The sequence below is a fragment of the Solenopsis invicta genome, chromosome 7 (assembly GCF_016802725.1).
Source record: "Solenopsis invicta isolate M01_SB chromosome 7, UNIL_Sinv_3.0, whole genome shotgun sequence".
NCBI lineage: Eukaryota > Metazoa > Arthropoda > Insecta > Hymenoptera > Formicidae > Solenopsis > Solenopsis invicta.
This window is the reverse complement of record NC_052670.1, coordinates 5,056,322-5,068,921: the sequence shown is the minus strand read 5'-3', so window position 1 is coordinate 5,068,921 and position 12,600 is coordinate 5,056,322. Positions and strand designations below refer to the sequence as shown.

General features: G+C 39.8%; 1 protein-coding gene across 5 annotated transcripts in view; it reads right to left on the bottom strand.

Moving 5' to 3' along the window:
* The window catches only part of LOC105194426 (ecdysone-induced protein 74EF), a 194,999-nt gene that overhangs the window by 28,026 nt on the left and 154,373 nt on the right, over nucleotides 1-12,600 (bottom strand). For 4 of the 5 annotated variants that reach the window (XM_039451546.1, XM_039451545.1, XM_039451548.1 and 1 more), the window contains 3 exons: nucleotides 10,985-11,245; nucleotides 8,256-8,423; nucleotides 7,307-7,552 (listed from right to left, as the gene is read on the bottom strand). In XM_039451546.1, the coding sequence (XP_039307480.1) occupies nucleotides 7,307-7,552; nucleotides 8,256-8,423; nucleotides 10,985-11,245 (675 nt within the window). The remainder of the gene's footprint in view (nucleotides 1-7,306; nucleotides 7,553-8,255; nucleotides 8,424-10,984; nucleotides 11,246-12,600) is intronic. The other variant, XM_039451547.1, reaches the window with a different exon arrangement.

Below are 12,600 nucleotides of genomic sequence, written 5' to 3'. Positions count from 1 at the left end.
TCATCGTTAATAAATTTTGTGTAAAAAGAAAAGGAAAGAAAAAATATATAATTTGCAACTTTTAAGCTTGCGCCTTATTTCGCTTTTGATTCCGTGCTACGAAACGTATCTCGTAAAATATCTCCAAAATAAAAGAAAAAAAGAAATTGAAAATTTACCTTCATAAAACATTGATAATTTCGACAAGAATCTTCGCTTTCTTGAGAAAATTTAATGCATCGGTAGATGTCAACTGAAGTACGAAAGCGCTAAAGATAGAACGTGGAACGCTCTTAATAACAGAAGTATCGGTACACATATTGACCAAGAGCACTTTGAACTCGAGTCGCGTCTTAGACTCACTTTCGTCGCTTAAAGACACTTGTTCCCAGATATCGGAGTCGTAAAAGTAATCGATCTCGTGCGTGGTAACGGCGATGTGCTTTTCCTGGTATTATCTTATTATCGGCCATCGATCGTTTGTATCAAACAAGATTTCAATCGTGAAGGCAAACCGTGGCAGAAAAATATCTCGATTAAGCTAGTGCATTTTACGATAATTGATAATCGACAGCTGTATAAATGAGACCCTCTCCCTCTCTCTCTCTCTCCCCCCCTCTTTCTCCATCCTTCTGTTTGTATTTACATTAAGCAATTGTGAAAAGATTATTTTTGTTCGATAATTATGTACGATAAAGACTGATACGTGCACCTAATATTTTCTTAGAATTGCATTACTTCTCATAGATTAGCAAAGACAAAATTAATCCTATTATACGATTGCGTATCATATTACTAGACTGACTTATTAACTGGCGTCACGTGAATCTCCATGTGATTTTAATATCTGATATAATACGCTTTTCTAAACGTAAACATCGCAATACGGAAGATAATTTCGCGAAGATTACGTAAATCATGTTATTAAATCACCGCCTGATAAAAGCATACGCGTAAATAGGAAGATAGATTTGTATTTAATGTATCAATATTATCGCGAATTTTTGATAACTCTTTAGATATTAATATACACGGTCAGCAATTATTGGAAAGTGTATCAGTATGATAAATTATGTGTATTTTAAACTGAAAGTCTATCAAATACAGAGATTTATACTGGTCGATCAAAACAAGTATTATTATAATAAAATTAGCATATTTTTTTCGAACAAATATTTTAATATTTTAATATTTTGAAGAAAGTAATTTCAGGTGGTCCAGGAGAGACAGACAGACAAACAAAGAGAGAGAAAGAGAGAGAGAGAGAGAGAAAGAGAAGCATTACAAAAATATTTGGTGTTCTGATAATTATCTGCCAAACTATTTAAATGTAAGCACATGCAGGGCATCTATAATAATGTATCCATCCATCGATGCTTTTTACTCTATGATTTCTCTCGTGTTGTGACGAAAAACTGCACACGGAAATTTTTTGACGATCTCTTTGCCCGACTCTTTCGTAAGCGGCTGTTATTTGTCGGCGAATTCTATTTTTTCCCGCGATTTCCCGCGGCAAAAAACCCGCTTCCTCTTTTTTTCCTGTCCCCTCCAAAACCGTCTCCCTTTCCATTCGCATCTCGCGTTCGAAATTACGACGATGCGTCTGGCGATCTTTTAAAAATATCTCGTGAGTGCTTGATCTAGGGCAACCAGGACATTCCTAAACCCCGATGGCGCAGTTCCCAAATACACTCATTTTTGTGCTCTCTCTCTCTCTCTCTCTCTCTTCTTGCACGAGTTCGATCGCAAAAAGTCGCGCTTATAATCGAGAATTTCTTCACAATTTTTTTAATATTATTTTTTAATACTAAGACAGCATAAACTGCTTTATGTGGCATTGTGCTTTTCGTAACAATAGCGAGCATGACCAGTTACAAAAATACAAGTGTACCGGAGTTTCTTCAATCAGAACAAAGCAGAAAGTCATGTTCGAACTATTTATTCATTAAGATTCATTGTTCCCGAAAAAGACTAAAATATTTTGAAGTCTGTCAGCAATCAAAATGATGATGTATTCGTAGGCTATTTTAATACCAACATTAAGTTCCATTGACATTTGCATGAAAATCAGGTTTACCCTTGACACTTATAAATGAATAATACAAATCAAATGAAGAAGAAAAGAGAAATATCATAAAAATAACTTTTCAAATATGATACTTGCGTACCTCGTTTTTTAGTCGTTTTTTTACTGATTGTAGTAAACACTTTATATTTAAACGTTTTTTATTCGTGTTTAGCAATTATATACAATTTATTCGTAACGAATTGAGAAAAATATACAGCAGGAAACTTTGACAAATTTTTAATTCAGACTTATTTTTCGCAACGCGATGTGAAAGAGTGAACGAGGAAGTGAGACAAAGTAGCGCGGAAAATTACATCGTCTTTAAATTGAATGTTCCATCGCTATTCGGAACCTTGTAACACTTTCGCCTTGACGCATCGTCAACGTCAAAATTTGTGCCACGCCGCGCCAGTTTGCCAACGCACCTCGCGCGCGTCACTTTCGTTCCCGGCGTGCCTAAAGGGTCTTTCACACGTTTCCGAGGCGCTAATGGACTACGAATCGCAGCTCGATGATGATCCGGCCGAAAATAGCGGCGCGCTATTCTATTCTTTCCCCGAGTCGCTATTCCGGTAGCGCGGTACACGGCGCCCGCAGTAAGAGGTCTATAACGCGGTCGACCACGGATAGGCAAACAGTTCGCTCGACAAACACATCTCTGATTATTTTCTATTTTGCGAACGACGCCGCATCCTTTTCCTCATGCTTATCGATCGGCTGACCTAACAATCCGACGTTAACATACAAGCGCGCCATCTATTTAACGGATCAGTATATCTGCGTATAATCCGCGTGAATAATTGCAAGAAAGCGTCTGGTTTTCTCCTTGACAAACGCAAAGGTATCCCAAACTGGTCGAAAAAAAAAAAAAGAAAGTGACCTCGTGCACGACACCCTGTAGACAAAGTTATGTATGTGCGGTCACTTTTACCATGGGTTGCGCAATGTTTGCGCGGTACAGTGATCTAGATAAAAGGGGCCGATGGCCAATTGGCTCCGGCGAAATCGCGGAAAATCGCTCGAGGTACTTTTGGCAGCGCGCGATATCCCGCGGATGCACTCGCAGTGCAGTGGCCGATATGCCAAAGAGACTTATTCGACATGTAACAAAGTCGCATAAAACGAAAGAGAGAGAGAGAGAGAGAGAGAGAAAGAGAGAATCATCAGTCTAAATAGAATTTTATGAAACTGCAGTTTACTGAACCATAATGTTTCTAGACATGTAGATATTCCACCTCGAAAGCAACACGTATAGATTTTTAAAAGCATTTCTGCACATACGTTGTTCAGTAACAATCATAAATAAATAAATTAAATATCGATTCATCAAAAGATAAAAATTCACGATATTTCCTGAAACTTTTAGCTTCTTTAAAAAAGTCAGCAAATATCTTGGCAGTATTAGGCATCAAACTAAAACCCGATAGTTTCTTCTTAGTAAAAACTTGAGAAACCTGTTAATGCAACTAAGCTAATCCGAATAAAAAAAATTGTATTTATGTATAAATCACAAAGTTAGCACGAGAGAGATTTCGTTCATCCTATTAGAAATGCTTAGTTTCTTCAACGTTAAACAACTGCTCATTTTCAGATTAGGGATGAAAACAATTGCTAGGATTCTCTATCTTTAGCGTTATTACTGTTACCTATCCGAATGCAATTCGTATCTGTCATCGAAACGCATAACCCTTAACAGGTTGAATTTTCTCCTGTCCTCAAGCATCTCCGCCCGCGCGGACCGTTGCGCCTACCGCAATGGGAACACGGCCGTGCCTTTCGGACAAGAGGAAGGGGGGCCCGACGACGTTACCAAATCGCTATGGCGTAACATTTTGCTTATTCACGTTCGATTATACAATCTGGCACACTTTTACTCGGAGCGCGGCGCGGCGCGGCGGCCCGTCGAACGCGCCTCGGTATAGCGCAGTGTCGTTACAGAACTTTTGTCCCTTACTTTCCAAATTTTGCTGCGGGCAGCCATGTTCTCTTTTCTTGTAAAAAAAAAGAAGAGAGAAAAATGATTTTTATGTATATGTATTTGTTTGCTTGCATTAAATAAACATTTTATTTAACAAAAGCTGTTGAAATTGCTCTCGGAGCATTCAATTTATATAAAAAATATTTCCTTCGAAAAAACAAAATAACACGTAACTATTAAAATAAAAAAAATTATTTAAAATTTCACTATTAAAATAAAATTATTTAAAATTAGTAAAGTTAAAACACAAAGTTGTTTTCGCGGCATTTTTTGCGAAATTTTACGAGTTAACTGTTGTTATTGCCGACAGTATACGCGAATGGTAAGCTTACTCCGAGCCACAAAAATTTTCATTAAGACACTGTTATTAGCATATTTCAAGCAGTCGCAATTTACAGTCGGGTAAACGGCAATCATTCCGTACGTTCGCGCAGCTACGAATGGTATTTTAACGCGTTAAAGAGACGCGCGGCAATTTTTTCCACCGGCCAGAACGGTCGGACGCGTCGTAAAAAGTAGGTTAAAGATAGTCCCGCTCGCGGGATATTTTCAATTAGGGAAAGTTCGATCTCATTGTCGACAATGTCGCGGCGGGAATTGCGGCCTCCGATTATAATAAAACGCAACGAGCGTTGCCGCTTCCGCTCGACGCGCGCGCTTACCTACCTACCTACGCCAGTCTTTCGTCTATTTTCTTTTCGCCGCGATAATTGATACTCCGCGCTCGCACGCGGAGAATTTCACCGCGATTGTACGTCGGGGAGCGCTTTCCACTTCGAACCGCGGCTCATCAAGAAATCAACCTTGGCGCCGATCCGAGAGCGCGGCTGTCTCCGCGGTGCCAGGTGCGCTCGCCGACGCTGATCAGCTGCCGAACCCGCTTAAGTGGCAAAAAGAGGAGATTTGCGCTACGAAATCGTAATTGAGAAATCCCCCGGCTCATCGATCGCCCGTAATTGTCCCGATTAATTATACTTGGCGCGCACCGGCCCAAATCAACGCAATTAACCCACATCATTTCCGTCTAATTAATTCCCGCGACATCTCGACGCGGACGAATTGGCCGCGCGAGTATACCGAGACCTGACGTCGGTAAAAAAAACCTAACGCCACGAGTGTCCGCAATCCGCAAAATGTTATTCCGCGGCGTCCTCAATTTTAGGATCGCTGACATGCTTAATCTTAGAGTGCAACCTCCTTTGGTACTTCATTACCGTGGGCTAAAATTTTAATGCTTGAAATTAAATTTCAGATATAACGTTTATTTTCAACGTCGAAAATTTTGTATTGATATTATAAATAAGCAATTTATATGAAAGCGACACGGACTTATGTGGTTTTTCATTTTATTACAGATGACTAAAAAATTATCGAATTTGAATGAACTCGAAAAATACAAACGAACCACGCTTCCCTCCTCTCTTAGCTAATTTTTGAATGGAATTTGACAGGTTTAGAATTTTAAAAGTTTGAGAATAGTCTAGTGTAAGAGACTCATGAAAAAAATATTTCTCAACAAAGATTGTAAATATCGAAGGAGAAAACGGCGCGGCCGTCGAGATGCGAGAGCGTAGACGGAAATGCTTCGGCGGCAGGAAGCGAATCTGGGCCGTCGAATCGGAGAATGGCAAGTGGGTCACGAGAACGAGACGACTCCGGAGGTGTCGACGTCGCCGTCGTCGACAGCGACAGCGACAGCGACAGCGACGGCGACGGCGACGGCGACGATGACGACGCTCGTGCGATCGCTCTCTTCCACGTTCTCCGCGACGACAAAGCGAATCCTTTCACTTGACATCTTGGCCGCGGAGGAAGTCCTTCTCTCGTCTTAGACGGACTAGACGCTTCCTGCCTTCACACGCTCAACGAGAAACTCGGCCCGACTTCTTCTGTACCGCGACAGCATCGCCTTTGAAATCGCGGATTTACGTTCTAATTCCTTTATCACTTTCTCGCGTCTATTAAATTAAAACTGTGGAGTACTCGTGTTAATCGCATTCATTGTATGTATTTAAGCGACCTGCAGTACAGCGCGTATATACGAAGCATTTATTGATGATGATTGATCGATTTGATTTATTATACGATTACACTATATAATATGTGAAAGCTATATAAAGTTCTTATACAGTTTCTTATAAAGTTTCACTTGTTATTCCGTTATGGCGGAAAGTGAAATAGAAGTGTAAGCAACTTAATATTTCCTAAATAGTGCACATATATTTGGTATGTGCTAAGATAAAATTTGCCCGTGTTTGTTTTAAAAATAAGAGAAAGTAAAAATATTCGAAGAACACTCGAAGAAATAAACTTCACGTCAATATTCATCCACACTTTGTTCGCGATAATTTCATTTCGAATTACGGCACTTTGCAGAGAGTCACAGATATAACACTAAAAATGTCTTTCGTACATTTTTATCTTTAACGTCTTTAGGTTTCACATTCGCGTTTTGTCATATTTAACGAAGATATAAATATTTTCTCATCATAAATTCAATAACGAAGCATTTTGTTTTCGATTCCGCACGTATACTGCGCGTTCGCAGAAAAATAAATCCTCACTAAAGTGAATCTAATGTTGCTACTCGTCAATAATGATAAAAAAAAAAAAAACGTTTATATAACCTTATTAAATCGTAGAGGACAGAATCGTAGAGGACAGCTTACGATCGCGTGCGTGGTAACTCGTCAAAAGCGAAAATATTTCGCGTTTGGTGGGTCGACGGCGATCGAATCGATATCTACGAAGTCGAAATAAACTCTACGGGCTACCGACGTTACGTCACGACGACGATCCAGTCCTCAGATACCACCGCAAGATACCGAAATCACTGTTTCATCGAGTATTCATCCCCGTCTATTCCCCGCACTTTCCCGTCTCTTCCTCGTTCCGACCGATCGATCGCGATGGGAACAGAGATACATCTACTATCGCCGAAATTGCCGATAAGTAAACGAGGTCAAAGAAAAGGCCCGCCTCATTGCTAGTCTAGCATGAAATCCAAGTCGCTAGATTATTATCAGTTTCCTTCACGTGGAGGATAAAATTTCGAAATCTCAGTCCGCTACTCTCGGTCGATTTTTTCCTTAGTTTTCACGTTTTCACGACGACGGAATTTTAATCGGGTATTGTCCAACACATCGGCCGAGCATTATCCGTTATTACTTGTTATTGCTTATTGTTCCAAATCATCGAGGATTCACGGGGAGAGTTTCCCAGCGGGGCTCGTTAATTCCTCCAATTACGTCGTTGTAATAAATTAGAGTTTGAGAACTTACGTGAGGATGGCTGACGGTAATGTAAGTGATGCTGGAGACCCTGCGCTTGATGATGATGGTGATGGTGGGGCGGCCCCATCGTCGGACCCATGGTGTGGTTGCTGTGCTGATGGTGCGGCGAGCTCCCCCGATGTGGGTGATACTGGGAGGGATGATGCTGATGAGGATGATAGGTGGGCGACAGGAAGCTTGCCGTCGACCCCGGGTACACACCGGGGCTGTGGCAGGCCGTTCTGCCGAGTGCTGCTATCGAGAAATCAATAGAAGCGCTCAATAAGAAAGTTCTAAACTTTAAATTCGATCAAATCCTAATCCATTACTCTTATTTTTAAGACAATCACTTCTCGTAGTACAAAATTATATTTTGATAATAATCTTTCTTTAAACCATTCAGTACTTAATTCATAATTACGTTAAGTTTTACTTAAAAATAAATACGTATATATTGTATTAAAAAAATTTTTAGATCTTTAAAAAATAAACAAAAAAGTTTAAATTCTTTAAAATTGAAAATTCTTTATAACGAGCTGCCTATCTAAGCAAAAATCAAGATTTATAGAAAGATTTAGACCTACCTTCTCAGCTCACTGTTATCAATAAAAATGCTTTTAAGCATGTAGTAAATTATATGATTAGAAGCACTTTTATTGATAAAAGTAAATTAAAAATGTGGACTTTAGTATTGCAAATTATAAATTTGACCTTGTTTATTGCGACTTTAATTTCCTTAAAGGATAATTGCTCAATCAAATAATGAAGTTTAATTCTCTAATATTTAATTGACGAATTCCTTGTAAAAAAACAAAATATAAATTTTCTCGCGAAAGTATTCATCATATAAAAAAATATTAAATAAATTATTAAAAAAAATAAAATATTGGAAACTTTTTCCCATTTTTGTTTATATAAATGTGTCAAAGATTGTGTGTGAAACAAAGATCGAGCTCACCCGACGACAGATGGGAGTGATGAGACGCCAGACTCGGCTGGAGAGACGAATTAGGATTGAGCCTGGCTTTTAGTAAGAGATTCGCGTCCTCGTTGCCGCCGGAGGACGTGCTGGACTCGACGTCGCTGACTCCGCTGTCCGCTGGGCTCGCTGGCAGTGATCCGCTTCCTGCTTGCAGCCATGAAACAAAGGGAGGAGACGCGTCCTCTGTGATAAATAGTCGACGGAGTTTACGACCAGCGATAAGACGCGACACCGTCAATTAATCTCGCGCGATTCCGTTTCGCGCATAACAGCGCGATAAATAAAATAGAAGGCACTCGAGAGGATTGTACAGAGAAAGAATTGCGTCAGCCTCTGTGAAAATTATTATTTCGTCGAAAAAGACGCTAGACGCCGAAGAGAATAATTTTCCGGAATGTTACAAGAGTCAAAAGAGTGCGTTTGCAATGTTAATAATATGTTTTTTTGCTTGTATTCTATTTCTAAGCAAATAATTATTTTTTCTATTTCAAATAATTATTATTTAAACGAATAGCTCAAGCGGAACTTTTATTGTTGTTATTCACAGTTACTTTTATCTAAAACTGCCGTTTCATAATATACTTTAATATTTTTGTTTCATTATCCATTTCTATTAATGGAACAAAACCATGTAACAGTTAACATCGCTCTCGCGATACTTTCTATCAGGTCAATATACCATTCGGTGTTTCATTATGTCTTGTTATTCTTCTAAATTTGACTTTTAATCTCTTTTGAAAAGCCATCTCTTTTACGAGCGCATTTGTCGAGAAAATTTCGATCAAATCTCTCGCTTCTGATGTCACCGGTGTATACATAGTTGACAATCACCAGTTTAAACATTCGATGAATATTGTATACGAAGTATAGGTTGCAATTATCGAATCGATGTTTCGTTTTTATATATTACGCTATAAATTAACGATCAACCAATACCAGGCTCTTTACCAGGCCCTAAATTAAAGCCACGTACACGTCGCTCTCGTCTGTCGCTTTAAACAAATTAGGTGTCCCAGCGAGGTGGTCCAGCGGCTCTCGTTCTCCCGCTCGTTCGGCTTTATCGAGCGTCGCCGAGCCATGCCATGCTGAACGTGTTTTCGCGCGCGCCGTCAATTAAAGGCATCTTTATGCAACGGGCGAAGGTCATCCGGTCATTGGGTATGCATATCGCTCGCTCTTCCCACGGTACCTCTCTCTCTCTCTTTCTTCCTCGCGGCGCGGCTAACCGTCTCAAACGAATCCTAAAGGGTTCTGCAAGAGTCATTGCTCTCTTTCTCCTGTGCTCTCTCTCTTTTTTTATCGTCGTCGCCATCATCGTCATCATCATCATCATCATCATCATCATCATCATCATCGTCGTCGTCGTCTTCATCGTCGTGTTACGCAAGGCGATCGTGCAAGACCGGTGCAAACCGATAGCCGCGAATCTCGCCGATCAACCGGCGCTGCTTTATGCAACGATCGAGTCGAGTATTTTAAGAACCGTCTTACGCCCGAATTCCTGCCGAATATGCAACAGTCGGTTCGTTACCGGTGCGCGATTTTTACCGTTGCGCAACGCGCAACCATTTTGTGAAATCGACATTGATCCACTACTTGGAACTTACGGATTACGAATGCGGAAATTTGGCTTACATCGTTATTATGCGACTTTTGCATCGTATTACGATCATTCTTGAGAAATCGGGCAAAGAATTTTTTTTACCTTTTTTTTCCTCCTTTCTCTTAACTGTCATTTTTAATTATTATTCTATTTCTCGAGCAATTAGCGCAGCAATAACACCACAATGCAATTACTCGACGAAACGTTTAAACAATCGCATTACAATTGCCACTTTGGTAATGAACAATGTACAAGAGTTATCGCACCGCGAGCCATTTAATGGATATTGACGCCTTATTTTACCCGACAAATGTCAATCTGCAAAATGTCAATCTTGCTGTTCGTGAATTCGATGTTTTGATATTTTGCAACCCATAACTATGAAATTTTTAGACGTATCATGTATTTTAAGATGGAAGCTGTAAAACCGTACAAATAATAAAATCATTGGAGCGAGATAAAAAAAAACATAAATACATGATTTTGACGTGTCTTCCTCGAAATTACAAATTGATCTTCTCCAATAGCTTATTCTAATTTAAGAACCGATATTGATGTTGCGATTAAATTCTGAACAATGATAAAGTGTCAAAAAAAAACTTTTAAATTCTTCTACTTATATTTATTTTACTTTCTTTCGTTTTATCATGTTTCGATATAATTTATTTTAACATTATATTTTTATAACATTTTTATCATGTTGCGCGCGTATACATGTATGTATATTTTATATATCAAATTTCTATCGAGTATTGGTATCGAGTATCTCTTCTTTTATTTTATTCATCTATTTTATTTATATTTGCCTTTCCATACTTTTTTTCCATTACGCGCGCGAGTATTAAATTTCACTAGAAATTTATCAAATCTCCATTTTTACGTTCCCACATTTTTCTTTTCAATCTTATATTTACGTTTACATTTCATCACTATATGTTAGTCTAAATCACATTGCAAAACTTTTTAAAAATCTATCGAAATCTTTAAATGTCGCTGCGACAGCGCTAATCTAACATCGCTAAAAACGATTATAGACGATGACCCTCGACAAATCTCATAAGCATTTTCATGAGGCTTTGTTAATATGCCTCCGGGGCTTTACCTGGCGTACTCGTCGTGGCGATAGCGGCAGTGGTGTAAGGCGGTTGGCCCATTTGTGCGTGACCGGCCAAGTGTCGGCCGTATCCATTTTGCAGCCCCAGGCCATGCTGCTGGGGATGCTGGGAGAGGATACCGTGGAGCAGACGGGTCCCCGTGCTACTGGTGGTCGTCGCGCTGGTGGATCCCGGCTCCACTTTTACACTCGCGAGGCCCAGCTGTTCTTTCTCGCTCGGGTCATGTGGCTGCACTTCCCTGGTGTCCACTGTAACAAAGATAACGAGATGCATCGCTTAGATAAATAGTTATCAATCTTACTTAGCTTCATGCTACGCGCGCGAATACATTGGACAAGTCATGACAACATATGAAATGTCAAAGATTGTAACAAAGTAGATGGGAGTGAGCAAACGAATCGATTTTTCTATTAAGTCAAGCAATAAATATTAAAAAACAAAGGAATTAATTGTCTCGCTGCAAATGAGAAGTTTAAAAGAGAAGTTTAAAGTATTTCAAGGTTGAAGATCTTTCTTAAAGATTTACATCTATGTAAAATTGCAAACGAATTTATTAGACAAAACTTTTGTCTTTGAGTTTCGGATTTGTCCACTCGCTCCAATTTGCTCTGTCTATAAAATTATGGAGATGTGAAAATTCTAGAAAATAATTTTATACTTGACTTTTTCGGAAAGAGTGTCAAATGTCAACACATATTAATTTCGTTAATATCAAAAGTTCGATAACTATTACAATATTACTTCAAAAATTTAAGTACAGTATAATTCCTATTCGTTGTTTCATCACAAGAATGTTCACGATGCAAGCGCAAATCGCGCAGAGTCTGTTACAGAGTGAAGTACCGATTTCTCATTAATGAAAAATGAAGCTCCGAGATAAACCGCCTGCCATGATTCGTATTGCACCGCGCGTTGCTCGATCCAGATTAATTGCTGGATCCAGTTTGTCCGTCGGAAGATAAACATATCCTCTCGTCAGTATAATTAAGCGTAGTCATAGGCGGATAAACATTCTCACGATGAGAGGAACGACAGAAGGAGAAGGGAAAAAAGCCGCGGCTCGGGAGGCGTTCTCGAGGAACTCGCGCGCTGGCTGCCGAGAGGAAGTGAAAGCCGGCGTCTCTCCTTGACCCACTGCAACGTTTCTACCTTCCTTTCAGGCGGTGCCGAGCCGCGGCGGCTTCATTAAGCAATTTCTCGCGGCAGCGGGCCCGAAAAATCCGTCGTGGAAAATGGCGCTCGACCAACGACGCGCGATTCAAGCCGCGATTCGATCGAGAACATTCTTCTCTTACGTATTCCCTCCGTCTCTCGATTGCGAAGAGATCGCGAAGATCTTTCGTCTCCTCGCTTTCGGAAGATCGACGAGAGTTGAGCAACGCCGTCCCATTGGTGCCCGTATCTCGCGTTTCGAAGTTACGATGGAGAAATATTAGAGAGATATTCAATGCCCACAGAAACTTGACCGATACAAATAAACACGATTTCGTTTAACCAATATTTATGAGAAGCATCAAATTCTACGCTTCGTCGTAACTAAATACACATATAAAATCTGTCATCATAAATTTTATCAATGTCGTCTGATAATTTCGCAATTTAT